A 26,950-nucleotide genomic window follows, 5' to 3' on the forward strand; every position below is an offset into this window, starting at 1 on the left:
GGATAGGTAGCCTTCCGGGCTAATATGAAGTCTGGTAATTGTAATCCAGGGCAACATTAAAGTTATAGCATCCTTATTTTCACAGCTCCAAGGGCAGCTCACAGCAACTCATTACAGACAGCATACCAGGTGCAGTATTTGTAATCCAGGGTAAATGAGAGGGGCTTCTGTACCCCTATTTTATAAATCCAGGGGCACTCCACAGACAAATCCTCCCTGACTCTTTTTCCAGAAATTCTTCCCAGACTCCTCACAGACAATCTTGAGAAAGGTATTATATAAACTCTCCCTCAATCTCCTCCCTGTCGGTCCGGCATCTATGAGTGGACAAAGGGGACCCAGCAACAGGCCGCCTACAGGGATCTCTGCCTGGACACCCAGGCTACCAATCAATGGGGCAGGATTTTCCCTCCTAAATGGATCGCTGACCAAGGGGCACTTTCTACCTCCCGGTCTGCACATGCTCAGTGGGGTTCAGGGAGAGCAAGGTCAGTCATCGTTCACTATACCTGCCTATAATAAGGAATGGGGCTGCAGTATATCTATGTGTACATACATAAAAAAAATTATTGGGGGACCCCTATTTGGGAACAAACTTGGGGGTACCACAGTAGTTTTTGGCACTTATTATGGACATGCTCTACAGTCAGTTCCTTTGGGAAGAGGTCAATTGTATATTGGTGTCCACTGGGGTTCCCCGGGATGTGCTAACTCCAATGGTGTGTACTTTAGCTGCTCTTGGAGAAGATACATTAGATAAATATTTTGCACAATATGTTGTTAATTTGTGTATGCTTGCCAAGGTTTGCATAGCTAGAACATGGATGGCCCCTGAAGGTCCAACGATAGGACAATGGATAGCACTGGTAAATGAGACCTTGGCGCATGAGAAATTTGTGTACTTGGCTAGAAAGGCTGAAAAGAAATTTCATCTTATTTGGTGTAGATGGCTGGATTCATCATATGTGCGGAGACTGGGTGACACTAGACTTGATACTATACAGATAACCACTGGGGATAGAGCTGTGCGTAGTACTGAGATTCCTCGTATTTAATGTGATGTAGACCCTCGTGATATGTATGTGAACAGTGATATATATTTGCATAAAGAAGTTGTGTAATTGCTTCAATCTTGTTGTATAATTTATGCCCAGGGTGTATGTCCTGAATGAGAACCCGTACTGTAGTATGTCCTGTTTGATTTATACTATTGTATAGAATATATGTAATATGACCACACACAGACTGTTTACTGTGCTGTAAAACAATTTTTATTTTTATTACTGTTTATGTTAAAAATTTTTCTTGAAAACAAATAAAAAATTATTGAATTAAAAAAAAAAAATGTACCCATGGATTAAAACATAAAATATTATTTATTAAACACATACACATATAATAACCACTTAAAAATGTAAAGAAGACAGTGGAGGCATATAAGACAGAGCACTTAGAATTGTATCGCTCCCTCCACTGAGAGTCACAGATCTGAGAGATCACTATATTATGTCCGCTTTTCTGGGGAGATTGCATGGCCACCAGCGGACTACAGACACCAGCAGGTCTTTGAGAGTAGATGCTGCTTTACAGTTATACCAGCGGCATCTATATGAGGGAACATTCTATATTACAACACCGGGGGTCTGCTTACATTTCGATTGCCTTTGCATTATTAGAACTCCACGCAATATAACAAAGTTATTTGCTTTTATTATAAATTCTACAAGGGGGTTTATGGAATTAGCCAGTGGGCTTAACATCGAAGAGGGATTACCTTCAGCTGGACACAGCTGCTGTGATATATTAAATTACGCTACTTTATCAACCTGTATGCTGGAGCTGTGGAATTTCAAAACTTGATTTTGTTATTATTGTTGCATTATAGACATCTGATGACATTGTTACTTGCTTCGAGGTCTCATCAGTAACCTATTAAGTGGCAATACCTCTCTCTTCATATGCAACCCAGCAGGGACGGACTGGGGCTGTAGAACAACCCCGGCATCCCTCTGCGCACACACCTGGGCGTGTCTTGAGTCACTGGGGCGTAGCCTAGCGGCACGCCCGCGTCTCTCTGTTTGCCGGTCAAGCAAAACACTGCAAGGTGGCCAGTCCTGCCCAGCAACCAAGTATGCCACTGACTTTTCTTATTGCTTAACTGCTTGTTTCTCTTCATCTGATACCATGACTTCAGAGCCTCTTTCATCTGTGGTTATTGACGTTACATCACCATTCATTCTGTATTGTGTCTCGCATGGATTATTTTTCAGTTTTTATTGTGTTCAATTTAAAATTTCACCTTTTTTTTGGTATCAACCCTGTTACAAATGGGCTATTTAAGAGAGGAGGGGGAGCTTGTGCAGTCTTCGTTTGGGCCCCCCATCTGTGGCCGAAGCATGCACCCAGTATAATTTGGCACTGTGTCAGAGTTTACTCCGTATGCACAGATCTCTGGAAAAATGGTAGAGAGGGGAACATAGTCTATGGGTGCAGGGTGTGTCTGATCTAATTCATTGTAATACCATTGCCATTGTTTTGCAGATTGCTCCACTCTGTTCTTTCACATTAGCTAATGAGTGATACCCCTTTCAGATATACAACCCGGGAAATTTCCTGCTCAGACCCGGGAATTTCTCCTGTGCAAATTCCCGGGTATTTGGTCGAGACCCCCCTTTCACACTACAGTGTCTACCCGGGAAATTCCCAGGTAGACCCCTTTCAGACAAGAACAGGGTTTTTCTGCTTACCTGCCTCTTCTCTGCCGTCTGCTCCTCCTAGCCTATCCCCTCTCTGGCTGATGATGTCATCATTCAGCAGCCAAAAGCCGGCCGGTGCTGGGGGTGGTGAGCAGCAGCGCTGAGTGTCCTATAGGATGCTCTGCGCTGTCAGCTCAAAGCAGCAGCGCTGAGCGTCCTATAGGACGCTCTGTGCTGTCAGCTGCATGCAAAAGCCGCTTGGTGCTGCCCGTGAGTAGTAAATTCCCGGGTAGCACCATTCAGACAGAAGCAGGGTAATTTCCCGGGACTTAAGTCCCGGGAAAAACCCTGGTCGATTGCAGGGGCGGCTACCCGGGAACGTGTTCCCAGGTAGGTACCTTTCACACAAACATGAGACCCGGGAATTTTGGCCGAGGCAGGCCAAAATCCCGGGAATCTCAGTATGTCTGAAAGGGGTATAAGAAGCATGTACTAGATTGTTTATCATCTGCAAATCCATGCTGCCTTTTATTTGTTTGACTTTAAATAAACAGTGATTCCATAGATTCACACATTAATAGAGGAAAGATGACGGGAAACCAAGGGACTGATTTAGACCCGGACACTAAGCCGCGATCGCTCGTATCCAAAAGGGGCCGGGTATACAAATTACGCGATCGCACTGTCCGGTGTAAGGACGCCCTCTATGTCTTTGAGAGCGACGGCAGAGTGAGAGCACGCCGGTATAAAGACGCCCACTTTTCTTACTTAGCACACGTCATCTCCAGGAAGTGTGTGGTTAATCAGAACCATCGAGAGCCATCGGAGCTGCACGCAACGCTTGAAGTAGACCCTACCCTGCTGCAAGCACTGCGATCACTGCAGGCTGAAAAACAACCAAGTGACGTGTACAATGACGCCTCTATGCTAATTATGCACACCCATAAAACTCAGTTTTGTCACCCAGACACCCCTGCATTCGCAGCACCACTCCCCCATTCACAAGCACCTTCCCGTTACCACCCACAAACTGCACTATCTGTCACTCAAAGTAGCGCTCAGTCTGTGTACAATGAGTGCGATGCATGCGCAGACGGGCGTCAGTGGCCATAGCGAGCAAACGCGGCTTAGCGTCCGGGTCTGAATTGGCCCCCAAGTGCTTGTCTTCAGTTCCCCTGAAGCAGGCAAATCGCACTCCCAGCAATAAGCACGCCCGCCAGTTTGTTTACCGTGCTAGCCAGGCCATCTATCATGCTGAACAGCCTGATTATTATCATACCAATTACTTGAGCCAAGGAGTCTCTACTGGGCAAGTCATGGAAGATGGAGTTTAATTTGGTCTTGCTATAGGTTTTACAGTTCTTTTTACCTTTTGCGGAAGTAATAATCAATCACTTGATTCACTAGTTGACCTTGATAGACTGACCTCCCATCTACATCACTATAAGTGCCCAGGAGATACTTGACTGCTTCATGTGTCGTTTTGAGCACTTGCAAAACTTACGTGCTCCCTGTATCAGTCGTCCTATTTGTTCAAATCAAACTAAGTGACTAACTAAAGACCTATTTACCCAAGTAAAGGCTTAATTCAGGATCAGGACCTAAGTAACCAGGACAACCCTGACAATGCTTGAAAACTATTGGACTACTACTCAGTGGCAAATCCAGGGGGGGGGGGGCGATTGGAGCGATCGCCCCCCCCTAGCACAGTTTGTCCGACCTTTATCATCTCTCTCCTCAGCATCATTAAGTTCAGAGGAGAGAGATGAAAATGGCTGCCGGGCTGTGCTGTGATTGGAGCTCCCGTCTCCCAGTTAGGGGGATGTGTCAGTGACAGGCTGTCACCTGACCCAGGACCCGGGGAGGAAGCGATCACAGCCGGCTCCTCACACCCTGTGATCAGCTGTTTGGTCTAAACAGACCACACGCTGATCACTGCTAAGCAAAAAAACAACTTACCTCTGTCCAGGGACCAAAATCGGGGCTCCGGTGATGTCCTCCCTCCAGTCAACTGGTCTCCCGGCTCCTGCACTGTGACCCTGGTCAGCTGCTGCATTAAACAGCTGACCGGGTCACAGTGCAGGATGGGAGAGCAGCTGACTGAAGCCCGGAGGGAGAACATCACCGGAGCAGCGGAGGTAAGTGAAAGTAAAGGGGGGGGGGGAGGGGGGTTGCCGCGAGGGGGGGCTGAATTAATCATTAACTCACCCCCCCTAATACAACAGTCTAGATCCGCCCCTGCTACTACTATAATTCTTACAAATTACATTGTAAACCTCCACCTTCTGGACCCTCGCTCTTTCTGCCGTCTTGTGTGTTCCCACCTCGCCCACCGGTGTGTCCTTGTATCATGTCACTTCTATTTCTTGTACAACATATTATTGTTCTATACCATAACTATCATGTCTTCTGCTCATTATTATGTTTAACTAGCTGAGATGACCCTGAAAAGGACCCTATGGTTTGTTCACATGGGTTTAGCCCTGAAAATGACCTATCTATCCATTTATATGGAGTATTTAGACACTGTTACCTCAACACTGTATAAGGAATGTTGCTGCAATGTCTGGGGAGGCACCTGCAATCTGATTTTGGTCAAGATTAGATTTAGGAGGAACACACATGCTGCTGTCACACTGTATGCTGGGCTAGGGAGAGCGTCTGCTGCAGCAGCAGTCATTCGTCTCTCTCCCTGTGTAATGTGCGGGGGTAGTAATTGCGCCTCGAACACTGGCGCACTCTGTGCGGTGCGCACGGCCATGAACATTCTAAATTTTATATTTTTTTTGTAAGGAGGGGGTCTAGCCACACCTCCCTGTAACTGGGCCTGGCAGAGCTGTCTGCAGACCTGTATGTAACTTATTGATCTGACCCCAGCCTGGGCTCATCTTCTGTCACAAACTGTGCAACATTATAGCTTTTTTCACGTAACATGTATTTAAGAAGACTGGAAGTGTTGCTACTGTCAGGAGTTGGATGCCCTAGCTGATGCAGACTCTTGCCTACCATCTGTTAAATTTTGTACTCAAAGCAGATGAGAGCTTGATTGAACATTGCATCAGTGTTTTGTAACCTTAGCACAGGATTGGTTTGTCTTGCTTCATAATGAATGTCTTCACTCATATCAGCCCGGGTTGACTTAGTCAGTGCAGGTGCAGTGTGACAGTTGATCCTCCGACTCACTGCTCTTCCATTGGAGCTCTGCTTGCCCCCACTGGTACATATCAGCCTGTGTCTTCAGATCAGTGCAGTTTTAGGCACTAGTAGACATCCTGAGCAAACTTACTTAAACAAAAATTTCAAATCAGAGACTCCATGGTCTACTTTGTGGGCGATGGCCCTGGGTACCATATAGACCTCCATGGCCCTGACAAACTTCAAACATACCTAAAATCTTAATCCTGGTCTAACTACACCACCATGCCAAATTTGGTGGAGCTAGGTACAAAACTCTATCCATGCATAAAGAACATACAGAAAGACACACGCACTTTCACGATTATTATATAAATGTCTTGCTACACTTATCCATCTGTCTCATACCTTGCTTGTTGGTTTTCTACTGTACATAATCTGCTTTTTTTCCCCATTGCACATTGCCCACTAAACAAACAAATTTATGTGCAGACTTAAGGTGCGTACACACAAGATGATTCACTCCATGAGTGACATCGTCCTGTGTGTCCCCGGCAGGGGTGTGCTCAGTGTCGTTAATGACACTGAGCACAAACGCTGAACGATATCGTTCAGTGTCGGGCTCCCTCCCTCATCCCCGAACATGTTCAACCTGACAATATCGTCAGGTTGGACGGGAGGTTCGGGAGATGAACAAAAATGACCAACGACAAACGGGAGCACGTATTGGTCGTTATCGTTCATCGTTTTTGGGCAGAAACCGAACAATATTTTGGACGACTGAACGATAATGATATCGTTATCGTTCCGTCGACCAAAATATTGCTGTGTGTGTACGCAGCTTTAAAAATATACAGTAATAATTAATCTTTAAGAATCTCATGCAAAATACATTTTAAAATAATAAAAAGTGCATTTTGCAAAGATGACCTATAATTCACTCCTTGGTGCTAATAACAGCACCTATAGTTGTGAAAGACTATTAAAAGGCTCAAACTGCAATAGTCTGTTGATGATAGCTAAATTTATTCGATGTGCCCAACTACTTAAACTCCTTCCCATCCACATAATAACCCTTGAAATTGAGAACACTTTTTAAAACACATATTATGTGACTGCTTGACATTAATTTAAACTTGCATTTTTAGATGCTACACAAAGTTTTAGAATAGCCCATATATAATACATGCAAATCTTCTGCACATCCAAAGACCAATTATATTCCATGCTGTACAATGGTTAAATAGTGCCATCTAGTGTATAAATAATATATACAGTACTATTTCTTATTAAACTGAGGGCCTGATTCAGAGCCGGACGCTATTTGCGGACGCTCGTTCAGAAAAAGGGGCTGGCTATTTAAATTGAGCGCTCGCTCTTTGCGGTCTGTTGACGCCTCTATGTCTGAGCGAGCGTCCGAAACATGCACACGCTATTTTGCGAGCACACGATTTCCGACCGCACTGACTGGTTGGCACATGCGCATTACAACCTATATGCATGCGCAGATGTGCGAAAATCTCTCGGAGCGAACGAGCGGCCGCTTACGAGTGGCTCTGAATCATGCCCTGAGTTCTTTTTCTGGTACAGCTATAATTTTTTTAGAAATTTCCCATTCATATTGAGAAATAAGTTGTTGCTATTGGAATCATAACTAATTTAAAATATTTCAATATTAAATTATAAATTACATTTTACTTGTGCACTCTCCAAGAATCATAATCAAAAATTATTATTATTAGAATTATTATTATTATTATTTTTTACATGGATGAATACAGAACACTAAGGAAGCCATAGTGTGACTGTATGACATTATTGGTCACAAAGCATACCTGCCTAATATCCTAGAATATCGGGGTGACTCCCAGACTTCAAAGAGTTCTCCTGGACTCCTGAGGGAGTAGCCCAGCCACCTAGATCCCCAGTGAAGTGGGTGGCGGTGGTCCAGGGTTCAATTTAAAGGTTTCTTTTTTTGTCAATATAGTAGTACAGGATGTTTTTCTCTTAAGTTTCCCCTCATATAAATTCTATGGGCAGCATGGTTAGTGTAATGATTAGCATTACTGCCTCACTGAGTTCTTGGGTTTGATTCCAATATGTGTGGATTTTGCATGTTCTCCCCATGCTTGTTTGGGTTTCCTCCAGGTGCTCCAGTTTCCTCCCACACTAGAGAAATGTACAGGTAGGTTAATTGACTTCTGACAAACAAAAATTTGCCCTAGTATGTATATTGACTGTAAGCTCCACTGGCACACAGGGCCTAATTCAGACCCGCTCGCAAGCGGGTTGATGTTGGCGGCTCCATCGTGCGCATGCGCGTGACCCGAATAACGACGGCCAAGCCGTCATTATGGGTCTCGCACCAAAGGGGACGTGCTGTCGATGGTGAGTGATAGCACGCTGATAGAGCCAAAAGCACTCCAGGGCTTGCGGCAACGAGACCCTACCGCAAGAGTCTCATCGCAAGCCCGATGGTCGCAATGGTCTTGACCATCGCGACCATCATTTTGGCCGCTCGCTATAGCTGTGGGAGGAGGCCGCTCTTAAATTCAGAGGGACGGCCCTGATTCAGAGCGAGCGCTCTGTCAGAGCGTCCGGCTCTGAATCAGGGCCAGAGATCAGAATATGTGTGCGCTATATAAATAACTTAATAAATAAATAAATTCTATCATATGAAGGAAGGTTCCTTGTACCTTTAGGATATGGTGAGACTGCCCAATGTTTTAAAGCAGCAGTCATTTAAAAGGTAAACCAGGCTGATTTTCCTTTTAAATGACTGCTACTTTAAAACATCGGGCAGTCTGGCACAACACTTGCTGATGCTTGAAGTCCGCAGCCTATTAAAAATAGACATAAATGCAGTGTGAACACCCTCCATGCACATGTGATACCCAGAACGGTATGGAATCGGGAAGCCGACTGCCTAAATACCGGCAGCCGGCTTCCCGACTGTCATATCCTGGCACGGGTAACTTAGGTTTAGGCAGCGGGGAAGGGGGTGGTTAGGGTTAGGCACTTAGAAGGGGGCTTAGGGTTAGGCACTTGGGGGGGAGGTTAGGGTTAGGCACCCCTAAGGAGGGTTAGGGTTATGGGGGTTAGGTTAGTAGATACTCACCTATCCGCGAGCGGGATTTCCAGCGCTGTCGGGCTTCTGCTGCCGGGATCTCTGCTGATGTCGGGCTACCAATTCCCCCAGAACTATATTAACACCAGTAAGTTGTTTAAAACTATCCCAATATTATCTTTCAGTAAAGGGGCCTATCCATTAGCAGATGTATTTCTGAGCGATGAAAGACAAAAGATATCCCTTGAAAATCCCGGTGGCTGTGCTGAACGATATCTGTCATGTACATGACAGATTTTGGCAAACGATGAACGATATCGCATGACATCATTCAGGGAGTGGATTTTTTTCTCTGCAGCGCTCTGTAGCTGCTGCTAATATCTTTCGTCGTTTACCGCATATAAACTGCACAATATTGCTAATATCGTACAGCTATTTGCGATAATTGACCAACATGTTGGAGAGATGATAGGTGCGATTTATCGGCCGCGGGGGTGGGCATCTGTCATCGTTCCTATCCATTAGCAGATATAATGAACGATTGAACGATATATAGTTCATTTTATCTGCTAATGGATAGGCCCCTTAACACAGTACAGTACTTCATTTGCTGAGCAGGATTCTCCATCCTACACTGCTGATGAGGATTATCCATCCTACACTGATGATCTCTAGCAAGAGCGAAACAGTCTGTAGGTGTGCTTCCTGTCTCAGCTCTGGACTATGTGGCGATGTTACCCATAGCAACCAATCAGCATTTGTTGAATGTACTTGATAAATGCTACCTCAAAGCTGATTGGTTGCTATGGGCAACCTCTCTACTGGTCCTCTTCTCCACTGTTTTCACTGCTTGATACATAAACCACTATGGGCCGTATTCAATTTGATTCGCACCGGCGATACTTTTTCACCTCCCGGACTTTTCGCCTACTTCGCCTGTTTTGCACGTCCCTGCGTATCCCCGTAGTCACTTTGAAAGGACTCGAAAATGGGACCCGGCGAAACTGAAACAAGCGAAAATCCTGTCAGATTTGGGGAAATCAGCCTGACACCCCCCAAAAGATGCTTTGACATGGGGGTTCACTATGGTTACCCCCGATTTGGCTTGCTGAAGGTATTTGGTGTTTTTAAATGGGCTCAATAGCTGCTAAATAGCGTTTTTGTATAAGTGGTGAAGAATAGTATTTTGGAAGTTTTTTTGCTGAAAATAACTAATTCCAGCAAATTTTGGGTACTTGAAAATGGGGAGCAGCATATTTTGAAGTTACTAATGTAAAGTTTTAAAAATCGTGAAAAATCCACCTGCCGCAAGCCCCTGCAAAGTAAAAAACACCTGAGGCATATTGGGGACCCCTCTGGAGTCTATTTCTCTAGTTTTTAAGTGTGTCCCCCAACTTTAGTTTTTTCACTCCCAATATGAAACTAATTTTTGGGGGTGTTCTAAAGTCTTTTTTTAGAATTTTTTTTTACACAGTTTACCTTTGGGGGGCTGTCCTAAGCCTGCACGGGGGTTCCCGCAACATTGCACCCCAAAACCCCAATTCTGCACTTTTTTTCGCCTGCTATTCATAAGCGAAACTTTTTTGCCTATTACATTGCATTGACTTTCCGCCTAGGCAGAAAGTATTTGAAATTGAATACTGCGATACTTTTCCGCCTGGCGAAATGACGTCATTGGCGAAACTTTTTCACCGATTTCGGCTTTTCGCTCCAAATTGAATACGACCCTATGTCATGCTCTTACCAATTTGGTAAACTGCTGCTATGTGAATGACATAACCAAAGACTATACTCCAGAAAATGTGTTATTTTAGAAGTAAGCTCTAAACAGCTTAATTTCCAGATCAATGGTTTCTGGTGCAATGGGATCTCATTATTTAATAGATTGTTGAGTTTTCTTTCTTTTTACTAGGAAACAGATGGAGGAACTGAGGAATTCGGGCATGCTCAGGGGAAGTCTGAGTGTCCAAGAGCAAATCTCTCTGATCAGCGGCTGGAGTGACTTGAAGTTGGCACTAGAGGGAGCTATATTCATTCAAGTAAGCGTAAGACACATGGGTTTATGTATTTTGTAAGATCATCCAGGACAGAAAAGTACTTCATTAAACATGTTATGGAATGTTCCACACCTTCCTCATGGCATTTAATGGTGCAAAATGTATAGAGTATGATCACTGCATGCCAGGAATCTGTCACTTGTAAAATACTGTTCTTGCCCACTGAGTCCTGACTTCAGAGCAGAAACATTATTCTGTGGTGCTGTCTTGCACTGTTGTTACATGTCGCCCAGGTTAAACTCCTCTATGTTATAGTTATATGGGCCAATTTCATTTGGAACTTTCACAGTCACGAGTGTGTGATTGTTAATTTCAGAGCCAAGTATAGATTTTATCCCAGCAGTTTGCGGCTATATAAATAAAACCTGTCCGTTTGCCCTTTTAAAATCAATAAAAGGTTTGCATTGTTTCCAATCCGTTTACAGGGAAATTGGATTTAATTTTATCACTCTACATTCTCAACATATTTAGACTCCTTACGATCAGTAAATGCTGCAATACTGCCTGAGCGTGTGATGTTCCCATGGTACAGTGTAAAAGTGCTCCCCATTGGCCAGTTGTTCATTGACCATGGTGAAATACTTTAGGTGTGTAATTACGGACTGTTCTAGAGCAGCTCACATTACCTTACCTGTAACAGAGAGAAGGTGATCGCAGTATCTACGCTCTCCGGACACACATACCACAGTAATATGTACAATACATGTAGTGGTACGGTATTTATTACATGAGGCACTTTTGTGTGTTTAAAGATTTTTCCACCCACGTGCAACTGAGATGTGTAAAAATTTCTCGAAATTAAAAATATAGGAAGTAACCCAGCGGCCTATTCATCATACAATAAATGGCCCGCTAACCATGTGAAAAAGCTAATTTCCGCATATTTAAGTTACCGGGCCATTCATCATTAGGGGTCGGATAGGACCCCCCCCAGTATTCAGCAAACTCCGGAAACTGCGCATGCGAAGGATATGCTCTGCGCATGCATTCCGATGTTACCGCCGGTGTACGCAGATCAAAATTAGCAGGCTCGTGCTACGGGCATGTCAGTGGCAGTGACTGCATCTAAAGACGTAGTTTTACCGACACTGACGGCTGTGGTCCATCGGACATTTTGCGCCTGGTGCAATGTCCGATGGTCCGCAGATAGTGCGCCATTGTACGCACATCGGCAGATTTGCGTGGCTGCATCTCAATAGGACGCCCATCGCCCATGGCATTACACACAGTAGCGGCTGCAACAAAAGTCTGGCTGGTACGATGTAATTTGCATCTTCCCTGCAGGGTATGTGATAATAGTCAGGATTATGGTGTATTAAGGAAATTTAAAGGGTTCAGGAGTAGTGCCTGTAAACGCTGCTGTAAGTGATGACACAGACTGGTCTTAATATAAGAAGAAGCCTGTATAATGCCGGTGACTTATTTGTCACTGAGGTGTGGTATAAGCACCAGAAATTACACCATTCTTACTCTTCCCTCTTATGTTTTAATAAGCATCAGTACAACTACTTTTATGTATTACTGGATGGAATATGTTATTACTTGTACAGGCAGCAAATGCCACTTTCATCCTTAGGATTCATCGCATGCCCAGTTTATGGCTGAACATACAGAATAATGGCATGATTTATGCAGCAATATATGGTGGCCTGTGATTGATTAACCGCAGCTATTTATTTGGTAATACATTAAGAAATTTGTCTAGCGACCCTGTGGCGCACAATGTACCACACCGATCTATGGGCCTGATTCAGTTTAGGACAGAATTGCACAGCTGCACGCAGGCTATAGATATATGATGTATGCAGAGGCGGATTTACCGCTATAAAAACTAGGCGCCCACCTAGGGCCCGGCGGATCCGAAGGGGCCCGTACCTGGGGCCTGAAATTTGTCCCTATCACAAATGCGGGCTTCTCTTGTAATGGCTTACAGAGGCTCCGAACTGTGCCTCTGCAAAACATGTCCCAGGGGAGCACCGCGCGATGTCCTAACGTCACATGGTGCCGCCCCACTCTTCTGCCTTGTCAGTGCACCATTGCACAAGCCCAGGCTCAGCCCAGCCCCAGCAGTGAGGACCGGAGTAATTGCAGTAATGAGATGCAGGACTTCCCGCACCTCTAAACATCGGCATCGCCGCAGCGCTACCCATATAACAGGCCAGGGACACTGATAGGAGATACTGAGGAGCAGAAGAGTGAAGAGCTGAGGTTAGTTATAGTGCTACATGGTGCCTCCATAAAAAGGGGAAGGTGGGTAGGGGGTTATCTGCAGGGATCTGGGGAGATGGGAAGTGTCTGCATTTTTTTTCTGATAGTGACAGTGACATAGGGGCAGATTTATTAGCCATTTGACACTTGTGCCAATATATGATTATACATTGTATAGTATTACCAGGCTCAGACTGTCTACTGAAATTTTTTTCACAGGGAAGAGGGGGTGTTTTATGTTTTTATCACCCACCTGCTCCTGCTATAGTCTATGGGGGATGTGGAGGAGGGGAGTGGGTTCTGCGGGTGGGGGGTTTGCTGCAAGTATATGAAGACTGTGGGCTCGATCCAAATAGTGTGCAAGTCATCGCGACAGTGGCCGTTCTTGACAGCTGCCCGGAATCGCCTGAAAGTCAGGCGATTTCAGTGACGAGACGGGCTGCGTAGGGTGCGATGTGCCGGGCCGCACCCTACGCAGCCCGCACCCATCGCACCTAATTGGATCGAGCCCTGTGTCTTCTTGTGCCATGTAAATGTATAATAAATGAATATGTCTGTGTCAGTCAGTGTCAGTAAGTGTGTGTGTCAGTAGGTGGTGTCATTGTCAGTAAGTGCGTATCAGTAATACCCCTTTCAGACAGAAAAATTACCAGGTCAAACATTTCTACCCGGTAATTTGCTGATTAACACTGGTCGTTTTTCTGTCTGAAAGGGTCAACCTGGGTTGAAATTCTCTGGACTTCGACCCAGGAATTTACCAAGGTCAGAGACCCGGGAATTTCGACCCGGGTTGACCCTTTCAGACAGAAGAAATACCTGTGTTGATCAGCAAATTACCGGGTACAAATGTATGACCCGGTAATTTGCTCTTCTGTCTGTAAGTGTGTTTGTGTCTGTAAAGGGTATCTGTGTCAGTAAGGGGTGTCTGTTAGTAAGTATGTATCTTAATGTACCAGTCAGTGGCACAGGGGTATCTTTCAGTATGTGGTATCTGTGTCAATAAGTGTGTGTGTCAGTAAGTGTTTGTGTCAGTGTGTATTTGACAATAATTGTTATTTGTCAGTTAGGGATGTCTGTGTCAGTAAGGCAGTGTGTGTGCGTGCAGCTACTGTAGGGGGCGGTGCGTGTATGTATATGGCTATGGGGACCGTGTGTGTGTGCGATTATGGGGGCAGTATGTGTATATGCGATTATGGGGGCAATGTGTGTGTACGGCTATGGGGGCCGTGTGTGTGTGTGTCTATGGGGAAGTGTGTATATGTGCAACTATGGGACAGTGTGTGTGCGGCTATGGAGAAGTGTGTATATGTGGACTATGGGACAGTGTGTGTGTGTGCAGCTATGAGGAAGTGTGTGTATGTGCGACTATGGGACAGTGTGTTTATGTGCGGCTATGGGGCAGTGTGTGTGTGTGCGGCTATGGTGGCAGTGTTTGTGTATAAAATTGCATGCAGTTGAGGGACTGGGGCCCCAAAATAATTTCTTGCTTAGGGCCCCATGAAGTCTAAATCCTCCTCTGGATGTATGCATGCAGGCTATAGCTATATGATGTATGCACGCAAGCTATAGATATGATGTATGCACGCAGGCTATAGATATATGATGTATGCATGCAGGCTATAGATATATGATGTATGCACGCAGGATATAGATATATGATGTATGCACGTAGGCAGTTTTGCAATTCCATCCTTGCAATCATGTTCATGCAGCAGGAGGCGTCACGCCTACTGCATGCATTACTTATCCAAGCTGCATCCAAGGACGCAGCATCAGATAATCTGCAATAACATCAGCCGGTTGAGTGACCCATGGGGTCATGCAAGCCGCACGCCGCCGTTGCAAAAAAAAAAAAGGCTAGGAAATCTCCATCAGCTGGCGCCACCCCCTCCTGCCCACAAACTGCAGCAGACTGTCAATCACTGACAGTCTGCTGCCGCTCTGCATTCAAACACGCAGGGCCCGACCATCGAGAATCTGTGTTCAGCAATACACTAGAGTGCACTGCTCTATAAGGCCCTATGTTACAATATAAACCTTTTTTAAGTACTATTTACGCATCATACAGAAGGGGAAGCATAAACCACTGTCATTACCGTTAGAGATGTCCGGTTCGGTTTTACTCGGATATGTTCGGATCTCAAAAACAGCATCATATTGGCTATCCGGCTGTCACATGTTTTGGATAGCCAAGAGAAATCCGAACATGGCGATAAAAACCCGAATAAACCGAACCCGCACATCTCTCATTACCGTTCATATACACAGATGCATACTACTACTTTGCTTATGGGGGAAGTCTCTGAGCAGACTCTTGTTATCTGTGTGATGACAGTCCTATCATAGGACTGGACTGCACGTCCGCAACAGTCACTTGTCACGTCACAGTCCTGCCTTCCATCACTTTGTGGACTGTTCTCTAATTTCAATAATTACATTTCATCTCCTTAAATCTGCGTTACCACCTTTAGGAGGGTGCAAGGCATTGTCACACCCTGCGTCACCCCGGAACCCAGGGGACTGCTCCGTTTCTCTGGGTCCATGGTAAGTCTTAGCCCCAGCCTGATGTGAGCAGGAGAACCAATAAGAATCTGCAGTAAGAGACATTGCAGCATTTCATTGGTCCTCCCACTCACACCTCTGTTCCGCAGACATTTTAATGTGGGGAACAAATATGTGACCATGTAATGTGGTAATGCAGCTCTAAGCACTGCTCTTTGGTTCCTCATTAAGTCATCAGAACATTGCATTTGTACATTTTTTATATTTTAATTCTATTCATATATATCACATATAAAGCCCTCACCCAGTCCACCCTACCCTATATCTCTGATCTCATCCCCCTCCACACTCCAGGCCGCCCACTTTGCTCTAACCAATGACTGCGCTCTACTAACGCCTGCCGTCTTCCTTCCCAACTGATTACTCATCCCACTCCCACCTAAAGGATTTTGCCTGTGCTGCTCCCCATCACTGTAGCTCACTACCTCTCCCTATAAGTCTCTCCACCTCTCTTCAAAGCTTCAAACGGGCCCTCATAACCCATTTCTTTATCAAAGCCAACCAGCTCTTATCCTAACCCACTTCTTTGTGTCCTCTGACTCACCCCTCTGTCACCCAGGTCTGCCTGGCTCTGCCCTGTAGATTGTGTGCTCTCATTTCCCTTATGTCCTTTCCTTTTCCTTTTCCTATACGATTATCTCCTCCTCCCCATTGCCAGCAGTGGCATGGAACTTGCACTGATTGTCTTGTCATGATGACTATATGCTTTAATGTTTATATTGATTTACATCCTCCTATGTTCTGCGATGTTTTAAACAAATTTTTATGCCCCCTATGGGGAGTTCTGGAAAAGGTTCCGAGATTGCGGGACCGGCGTGATTTCCGCAAGTACGCCACAAAATGTAAACGTGGCAATCAGAAGGCAAAACCCTGCCGCATAACTGATTTCCGCTTTAAATTTACTGACAATCTTGCCGAAATCTCTCTGTCTCTGTAATCTCGCCATATCTTTTTATCTTTGCAGCGCATCAGTATGCGCACTTTGGGACCGATTCAGATTTGTACGCAAACCCCGATGGCTTATGATGTTTGGGAATCTTCGCATGCGTAGGACCCGGTCTGCGCATGCGCGGAATGGATCCTGCGTGATCGTTTGCAGTTCCCCCATAGCCGCAGCATGATTGACAAGCTGCGGCGTTTGGGCGGGGGGGCGGAGACTGGAACCGTTCCACAAAACAGGGGGTTAAATAAAATCATAAATAAAAGTGTGCTTTAACTAATAAATTATATAGTCCTCCTGCCCCAAGGAAAAGAAAGGGAACCTGATTCCCAGAACCTCCTTAAAATGCATAAAAAGTACAAACCTAGTAAATTTGCTACATGAATGGCTCTGCGGATTCCCAGTTAAACCTCCCTAAATGCGCCACCTCTACCCCGTGAAGCTCACTGAAATATCTCTTCTTTCAGCTTTAATTTTTTTTTTCTAATATAAGAAACTAGTGTCATTCACATATGTCCTAGTCAGAATAGAAGATGTCTGAGATATTATTACTGTTGTGGGAAATCAGTTTTTTTTTCTGGCCACCTCTATTTATGTCCTTATTGCTTCTGATCAATACAGAAGGGAACAGCTCAAATGGTGACTATACAAGGACAGATGGAACAGCCGGACCTGTGGCCTATTTGGATGTGTGTGTGTGTGTTCACACTGATCCGTGCACTGTAACTTGCATGCTGGATCACATGCAAACTTGCCCATTCTCCCACAACTTCTGGGAGACTCACGAATTTGGGGGACAGTCTCCCTGCTCCCGACCCGCATATTGAATGAGACAAGGGTTACAACTGCGTGATTCGTTATGGGGCCGCAATGACTGCAAGTTGTGGAGCTCCGCCCCCATCCCACACATCTACCACCTCCTCCCTTTTACACCCCCCAATCATACGCTTGCCAACGTCGGCAGTTATGATCATATGCTGGACAATGATCACACACGGGGAGGAGATGTATCAAACTTTCTAGTGGAGAAGTTGCCCATAGTAACCAATCAAATTCCAGCTATCGGTTATCTAGTACATTTTATAAAATGATAGCTAGAATATGATTGGTTGCTGCACCTGGCCTCTTTTAAAAGGTTTGATACATCTCCCTCCATGGTCAGATCAAGGATCTTTAGCAAAATCTGTAACCATGGAGAAACCCTAGAGCAGTCCATCATTCTGGCTTCGCAATGACATTGTTCAGTAAGGTCTGTTATTTACAGCATAACTGTGAAATGACAGCAACAGTGTGTTTCCAAGCTTTTAGAAAAGGATTTCGGACAAAAATCCTATAGCAGTATTAAGAATTGCTCCCGTATGTAAAATTATTTAAATTAGACAATAACGGACAGATGACAATAACAGTTTAGTCCATGTAATTCTATGATAATCTTCAACTATATGATATTGTGTTTACCTGTATATAATATATCTGTGCATGGTAATGTGTAAGACATAAGAAAGTATTAGAAGCATACTTACCAACTCTCCCGTAAGTTGTGGGAGGCCCCTCCCCCCCCTGCTTCCTCCCCGGAAGAGGATCCAGATCTCCCGTATCCCACCCACTTTCTAGTGAAATGGGCCGGATGGGGAGATAAATGCTGGGAATCACGTTTCCCTAAGGAGGGGGTGGGGCTAAATGATGAGAACATGCATAATTTAGTCCCGCCTCTCCTCATGCTCCTCCCATTTGAAGGGCCTAATGACATAGGAACCCGGCCCCGCCCCCCAGAATGGTCAGCTGTGTCTGCTCTCCGGGCAGTCAATAGTAAGTATGATTAGAAGTGACATGGGTAGAAAATAAAGCATTTACATTGTTAAACCTGAACCTGACAGTGGGGGAAAAGCGTATACATAAAACAGGGACATAAAAGGTAGTGCATACAATCTAGTCCACCATTATTATTGCTATGGAATGTAAGCTTGAGAGCAGGGTCTTCTTATCTCTGTCTGTCTCCATCTTGTCCTATTGTTGTTTATTCTCAATTATAATGCAGGCACTATATAAGTAACTGTTAATAATATATATTAAACCCATGCATGCCTTTAAAACTGGGTCACTTCTACAAAACTGGCAGAAGGCCAGTGAGTATGACAACAGCTGTAGGTAATATTTCATGACATGACAGTTAGCGATTGCATATAGAACATGAAAGCATGGTTGTGCTGGTCAGTCTGAAATAATCTGACTAGTTTTTATAATGAAATACATTTCAAACTTTTTTTTTTTTTTGTAAAGCTGGGTACACACTGAGACGATATCGGCACGATATGTTGTTACCGGCTGAATTGGAATGACATATATCGTCCGCAAGTTTACGGCCAATATGCGCGCTACCGCGGACGCTTATCGTCCAATATCGCAAGCGGTTCCATTGCTGGTAATGAAGGATGGAACGAGGTATCGTTCCATCATTCAATACCTTGTTCTGATGTGTACCCAGGATCCGATATGTCGACCCTTAATGTGCTCAATTTCGCCCATCCTGGCACTTACTCACTTGGGGCTACCCTTGTTTCACTAGACAATAAGGGGTAAATTTGCTAAGATTTATTTTTTTTGGTCCCGATATGTCCCGTTTTTCAACTGTGATAAGATTGATCAAAAACGGCCGTTTTTTTCACTTAAAAAATTGTGAATTTACCAAGCTCCCGGTTTTGACAAGATCGTTTTGATTAATGGTGTATTTGGTCGATCCTGTACATTTTGAAGTCCCTATTTAAAGGGACAAATTTCTCTCCTGAACAAGCAGGCTGCACAGATTGGTGAAATATGTGCAGACTGTTTTTTTTTTTTTTTTTCTTTTTAGGGTTCATTTTTTGACAAAAAAAAATAAAAAATTGACGTGAGGTCCCCCCCAAAAGGCTAACCAGCCCTGGACTTGCCAGCCTGTCCTGGTACCTAAAATTATGGGGAACAAAACGTGTAGGGTTCCACCGTAAATTAGGTACCAGCACCAGGCTGCAGGGTCAGTCCTGGTTTTAATTATAAGTGGGGGGGATTGCATAGGGATCCCCCTATAATAAAACCAGCACCGGACCCTTTCTAGTGGGGGGCTGATGCCACAGCCAGGGGAGCCCTTTCACCGGGCCCCTCAGCCTCAGCATCAGTCCTGACCGCTAATCAGCCCAGGCCAGGGATCCCTGGGGAGTTGGGGACTCCCCCAATAAAGGGGTTCCCCTCTCCAAGGCACCCCATGTCTAGGCTGATAGCCCGGGGCTAACCCCGCCACCCTGGGGCGGTGGGTTGATAGTGTATGTAGTGTATAAAAAAATAGATTTAACAACATTGTCTTTACAGTGGAACTACAGGTCCCAACAAACTTCCCCCGCATGCTGGTAGTTGGGGAACCACAAGTACCAGCATGTGGGGCAGTAAGGGCCCACTGGTACCTGTAGTTCACCTGTAAAGAAATGTGTAAAAAAACACACAACACACCGTGAAAGTACAGTTTTATTACATACACACATACATACATACTCGCCTACATTACCAGGAGTGGTCCCCTTGTCCAGTAGGCATCCATGGACTTCTTAAAACGAAAAAACGAAAATCGCGATCCACGTAACAGATACCAACCAGGATGGTTGACTAGCAGTCAGGAATGATGCTGCGGCTGGGGGGCCCGGTGAAAGGGCTCCCCTGGCTGTGGAATCAGCCCCCCGCTAGAAAAGGTCCGGTGCTGGTTTTAATTGTAGGGGTACCCCTATGCAATTTTTCCCCCCTATAATAAAAACCAGGACTGGCCCTGCAGCCTGGTGCTGGTACCTAATTTACGGTGTAATCCTACACGTTTTGTTCCCCTTAATTTTAGGTACCAGGACAGGCTGGCAAGTCTGGGGCTGGTTAGCCTTTTTTGGGGGGGGGACACCTCACGTCATTTTTTTTTTTAATGTTTATTAACCCTTACAACACACGTTACATTCAGAAACATACACAAATCACACTGATTTGTGTATGTTGAATGACAACTCGCAGCTCAGGTGCATTGAAAACTTCTATTGAGTGATTTGAGTGTAAAACGGGCGACTTTAGCAAAACAAATAATGGTAAATTTCCGATTTGTATGAAAAAAGTGAAAAGTACTTCCGAATTGAGCCGATGGTGAGATCATTTCTATTGTTCACAATGGCAGAATTTGCGGCATTAAACCACCCGATTTCAACCTGAAAAATATGAAGAAATCACCCGACTTTAATGATAGTAAATTCCTGATTTGCAAAAAAGTGATATTATCACCCGAAAATGCAAATCGGGGCCAACATGAATGTTGATAAAGTTACCCCTAACAGTCTATAGTACAAAAAGGAAATCCAGAGATGGAGGTTCTAATGCCCAGATCTGCCCCATCTTGGCATCGGTAAACACAAGGGTCCGCTCATTTCATGTGGTAGATTGTCTATTTATTTCAAAATAGTGTCACTTTCAGCTACCAGATTATTCCTGCATATTTCAAAAATGTCATTCAAACACATGCAAAAATGCTTTATTGGCGGATGACACAAACTATGAACAGCCCAGTTATTTAACCAGTGTACACTGGTAATGGAGCAGAGCAGGGTTATATATAGCTCTCTAGCCGGTTAGTGTGTGTCGGAGACTGGTAGTGGTGCAGGATGTGGAACAGCGCTAAATGCAGGTATTAACCAGGTCTCACATAGAAGCGAAGTAGAAGAATTCTGTCTCACACCATGTCACTCTACACAGTAAAGACAAGATGATGATGGTGTTGGTTAGAAAAGTAAAATACATTTGTTTTTAGCTCAATTTCTTGCAATTTCAACAATACAAAACACTTTTTTGACCATTGTGTGTAGGTTGATTTTGCCAAGTATGGAGAAATAAGCAAACTAACGTTATTTTCAGGTAATTCAAAGACTACTGGGAAAAAAACCCCTAAGGTGTAATTAGTGTGAGCACTGCATAAATAATGACTGATATTGGTGTTGGAAGGTGACCGGCCCAAAGATTGCCCAAATAGGCTCATCAGCAAAGGCATTTACTATAACCAATGTATTTTATTTGTAACAAATTAGTTATACAATGTAATATTAAATGGGGTATCCACTTTGCATCCTAACATAGAACATGGCCTTCCTATGGGCCTAAGTCGCACGCAATGCTGATGTCCATGGAGTTGAGTGTTCTCTGCTGCTGCGCATGGCCAAAAATCCCTCTTACTGCGCAGGCATTACACAGGGTGTACACACAGAGGTGCAGTTGGAATTGACACACTTAGTATGAGAAATGTGCTGGGCGTTTCTGAGCGGTGACTGAGAGGTGGCTATTCAGATGCATGGAACTAGGACGATATATGGGCGTGTTATGGGAGTGTCACAGGTGTGTCACTGAACTGGTTGCAAACTCTGACATAACCGAACGGATCATAGCTCCGCCGCCGACATCCGTGAATCCACGCCTCGGGTTCTGATTGACCCACGGGCCAGTCAATCAAAGAACAGGGATAGTCATCGGTTGGTGAAACCAGTGGCATCATGAGGAGGGTGCGGGGGAGTGTGGGCCGCACTCTGGTGTCACCGCCAGAGGGGGTGACACCAAAATACCGGCTCCTCTGCAGTGACAGGAGCCTGGGTGCTGCAGCATGACATTCTCCTGCAGCACCCGGCTCCTGTCATAGAAGAGGAGCCGACAGTGCAGACAGCCCAGCATCTCCGGTAATGCTGGGCTGCCCCCAGAGTGGTGCTATCTCCATCTCCCGCAAGGCCACGTCCCCTATATTTATGCCATGCCCCTTTTGGTCGGTCACGCGGGTATACAGAGTTCTGGGTGTCATCAGACCCGTGAAACCATTGATGGTCAACCATTGCATAGATGGCCACTTGCTAAATTGCCATAGATGGCAAACACATTGATGGTCATCCCTAGGCATCAACAGATCAGCATCGCTTCTGTATAGTCAGAGACTGCTTGCAGAGCTGGGGCCGTGGCCACACCACGGGCAGTAAGCTGCACAGAAAGAGCGCTAATAGAGACTCTGAGCATGTGGGGGCGTGCCTTGAGTACTGATGGTCACCTTGCATTAGCATAAAGTTGCAGACGCTAGTGTGGCAAAGATGTTAATTCTGTTACCTGATGCCGGGTGGATTTCACTGTAGCTTGCTAATTTTCCCTGCAGGAAACATGAGTTCTACAATTTAAGCTCCATCCTGCCACTAAAAAAATAAATAAATCCATCGATAGCAGAGAACCATAGGTTCTCTGACATCGATGGTAAAAGTAGGTTAAATCGCCCAGCAACCATCGATGTTTTGGAAACATTGATGGTCGATGCCCATCCCTAATAGTATCCATGAGCAATGGATAAAGAGCCATGGTCAGGCAGTAAGCCGGAGGGTTCAACATAAAGAAGATTCAATTGATTTTGCCATTGCCCAGTTTCCACCCCGAAACGCCTTATTTCACTGAGAGACAGTTCCAGCTCCGTCCGACTCAGAATAAGATGGACATACGCCGAGAGCAGTAAATTAGTATGCAAAAACTTGCTATTTGCGTCTTGTGAATAGAGATCTGTGAAATGCAGGAGAGAGAGAGGTGGTTCTGGGGACAGTGAGAGAGAGCCGGACCACCAAGATAGAATGTGTGAGCAAAAGAGAGAAAAAACACCCAGACAACGCCGGGCACAAATGGTAATGTACATTATTTCTACATTATTTCCCTATTACAGTGGTTATAGATGTAAATATAGTAAACAGTGACAGATTAATAAACACTTTGAAGAACTTGCATTAGATGCACAAATAACCCTCGTGTTGATGTCCATTATCTTCCCTGTAGTAGGGATTAGGCTTTACTCATTTTAAAGATGTTATTAGAACAGGGTGTGTCTTGCTGTTATGTAAATGTGTTCCTTTCACTTGGCCATGGCAAGTGTTAGAAAACGTGAGATCAATGGCTGCTTCCCAAAAAAATGTCTTCATGCAATTTGCACTTCCCACATCAGCCTGCCTCAGTTTCTGCTTACTGAGTGTAAAGCAATGAGTAGGATCAATTCAGAAGGTTGTCGAATGTGGAAAGTTCCATTTCTATGTATAAGCATTTAGTGCAGTGATTCCCAACCTCAGTCCTCAAGGCACACTAACAGTCCTGGTTTTAGTGATATCCATGCTTAAGCACATATGGTTATATCAAAATAACTGAGGTACTAATCAAGTCACCTGTGCTCAAGTATGGCTATCCTTAAAGCCTGGACTGTTATACCCCTTTTCCACCTAAATTCCGGGTCTAACCCGGAGTTGGAACAAAGTAGGGGTGAGCGGGTTCGGATTTCTGAAATCCGAACCCCCCCGAGCCCCCCCGATCCGAGTCCGATCCGAGTCAGGCTCGACTTTTCCCGCCTGACTCGGATCTGACATCGAGGCAAAACGTCATCATCCCGCCTTCCGAGTCTCGCGGGTTTTGGATCCTATATAAGGTACCCGCGTCGGCGCCATTTTCTCACTCGGCTGTGGACAGTGAAGAGGGAGGGTGGGAGTTAGTGCTGTGTAGTGTAGTGTAGTGTAGTGCTGCTGTTGTCCACTACTTCAAAGTCCATAGGGGCTGGCTGTGTTGTGCTGTGCTGCTGTTGTTAATAGGGGCTGTGTCCACTACTTCAAAGTCCATAGGGGCTGGCTGGACTGTGTTGTGCAGTCAGTTCTCCATAGGGGCTGTGTCCACTCCAAAGTCCTGTGCAGTGTCCCAGTCCTAAAGGGGTGCTGTAGTGTTGTCCAGGGGGTGCTCTGTCCATCAGGGGTGCTCCCCCCAAGTGCTAAAAAAATAATATATTTTCTGTGTTTGTGAATTGTGTGCGCAGTAGCCGCACGTGCATCAACAAAGTAGTGCCAAGCGTGCGCCTGTGTCATAAGTAAAGGGCCGGCTGGCTTGACCGTTAAGGGTGCTGTAACCCCCGAAAGTACACTCCAGTCCAAACCAAAAAAAAAATTATTTTCTGTGTTTGTGAATTGTGTGCGCAGTAGCCGCACGTGCATCAACAAAGTAGTGCCAAGCGTGCGCCTGTGTCATAAGTAAAGGGCCGGCTGGCTTGACCGTTAAGGGTGCTGTAACCCCCGAAAGTACACTCCAGTCCAAACCAAAAAAAAAATTATTTTCTGTGTTTGTGAATTGTGTGCGCAGTAGCCGCACGTGCATCAACAAAGTAGTGCCAAGCGTGCGCCTGTGTCATAAGTAAAGGGCCGGCTGGCTTGACCGTTAAGGGTGCTGTAACCCCCGAAAGTACACTCCAGTCCAAACCTAAAAAAAAATTATTTTCTGTGTTTGTGAATTGTGTGCGCAGTAGCCGCACGTGCATCAACAAAGTAGTGCCAAGCGTGCGCCTGTGTCATAAGTAAAGGGCCGGCTGGCTTGACCGTTAAAGGGTGCTGTAACCCCCGAAAGTACACTCCAGTCCAAACCAAAAAAAAATTATTTTCTGTGTTTGTGAATTGTGTGCGCAGTAGCCGCACGTGCATCAACAAAGTAGTGCCAAGCGTGCGCCTGTGTCATAAGTAAAGGGCCGGCTGGCTTGACCGTTAAGGGTGCTGTAACCCCCGAAAGTACACTCCAGTCCAAACCTAAAAAAAAATTATTTTCTGTGTTTGTGAATTGTGTGCGCAGTAGCCGCACGTGCATCAACAAAGTAGTGCCAAGAGTGCCCCTGTGTCATAAGTAAAGGGCCGGCTGGCTTGACCGTTAAAGGGTGCTGTAACCCCCGAAAGTACACTCCAGTCCAAACCAAAAAAAAATTATTTTCTGTGTTTGTGAATTGTGTGCGCAGTAGCCGCACGTGCATCAACAAAGTAGTGCCAAGCGTGCGCCTGTGTCATAAGTAAAGGGCCGGCTGGCTTGACCGTTAAGGGTGCTGTAACCCCCGAAAGTACACTCCAGTCCAAACCAAAAAAAAAATTATTTTCTGTGTTTGTGAATTGTGTGCGCAGTAGCCGCACGTGCATCAACAAAGTAGTGCCAAGCGTGCGCCTGTGTCATAAGTAAAGGGCCGGCTGGCTTGACCGTTAAGGGTGCTGTAACCCCCGAAAGTACACTCCAGTCCAAACCTAAAAAAAAATTATTTTCTGTGTTTGTGAATTGTGTGCGCAGTAGCCGCACGTGCATCAACAAAGTAGTGCCAAGCGTGCGCCTGTGTCATAAGTAAAGGGCCGGCTGGCTTGACCGTTAAAGGGTGCTGTAACCCCCGAAAGTACACTCCAGTCCAAACCAAAAAAAAATTATTTTCTGTGTTTGTGAATTGTGTGCGCAGTAGCCGCACGTGCATCAACAAAGTAGTGCCAAGCGTGCGCCTGTGTCATAAGTAAAGGGCCGGCTGGCTTGACCGTTAAGGGTGCTGTAACCCCCGAAAGTACACTCCAGTCCAAACCTAAAAAAAAATTATTTTCTGTGTTTGTGAATTGTGTGCGCAGTAGCCGCACGTGCATCAACAAAGTAGTGCCAAGAGTGCCCCTGTGTCATAAGTAAAGGGCCGGCTGGCTTGACCGTTAAAGGGTGCTGTAACCCCCGAAAGTACACTCCAGTCCAAACCAAAAAAAAATTATTTTCTGTGTTTGTGAATTGTGTGCGCAGTAGCCGCACGTGCATCAACAAAGTAGTGCCAAGCGTGCGCCTGTGTCATAAGTAAAGGGCCGGCTGGCTTGACCGTTAAAGGGTGCTGTAACCCCTGAAAGTACACTCCAGTCCAAACCAAAAAAAAATTATTTTCTGTGTTTGTGAATTGTGTGCGCAGTAGCCGCACGTGCATCAACAAAGTAGTGCCAAGCGTGCGCCTGTGTCATAAGTAAAGGGCCGGCTGGCTTGACCGTTAAAGGGTGCTGTAACCCCCAAAGTACACTCCAGTCCAAACCAAAAAAAAATTATTTTCTGTGTTTGTGAATTGTGTGCGCAGTAGCCGCACGTGCATCAACAAAGTAGTGCCAAGAGTGCGCCTGTGTCATAAGTAAAGGGCCGGCTGGCTTGACCGTTAAAGGGTGCTGTAACCCACAAAGTACACTCCAGTCCGAACCAAAAAAAAATTTATTTTCTGTGTTTAGCCGCACGTATATATCAAATCGATATAACATAAATGGAGGACCAAACTTTCTCCGATAAAAATAAAATAGAGAAAGATCAAGAACCACTTCCTCCTAGTGCTGAAGCTGCTGCCACTAGTCATGACATAGACGATAACATGCCATCAACGTCGTCTGCCAAGGCCGATGCCCAATGTCATAGTAGAGGGCACATACAATCCCAAATGGCA

The 26,950-nt window shown here is 45.2% G+C and overlaps 1 protein-coding gene across 2 annotated transcripts in view; it reads left to right on the plus strand.

Annotated features, from left to right (window-relative positions):
- Positions 1 to 26,950, plus strand: part of CRYL1 (crystallin lambda 1) — a 151,157-nt gene that overhangs the window by 18,083 nt on the left and 106,124 nt on the right. For both annotated transcript variants that reach the window (XM_088458524.1, XM_088458526.1), the window contains exon 3: positions 10,811 to 10,937. In XM_088458524.1, coding sequence (XP_088314650.1) covers positions 10,811 to 10,937 — 127 coding nt within the window. The remainder of the gene's footprint in view (positions 1 to 10,810; positions 10,938 to 26,950) is intronic.

Source organism: Taudactylus pleione, unplaced genomic scaffold (genome assembly GCF_031769625.1).
Source record: "Taudactylus pleione unplaced genomic scaffold, aTauple2 ptg000842l, whole genome shotgun sequence".
Classification (NCBI taxonomy): domain Eukaryota; kingdom Metazoa; phylum Chordata; class Amphibia; order Anura; family Myobatrachidae; genus Taudactylus; species Taudactylus pleione.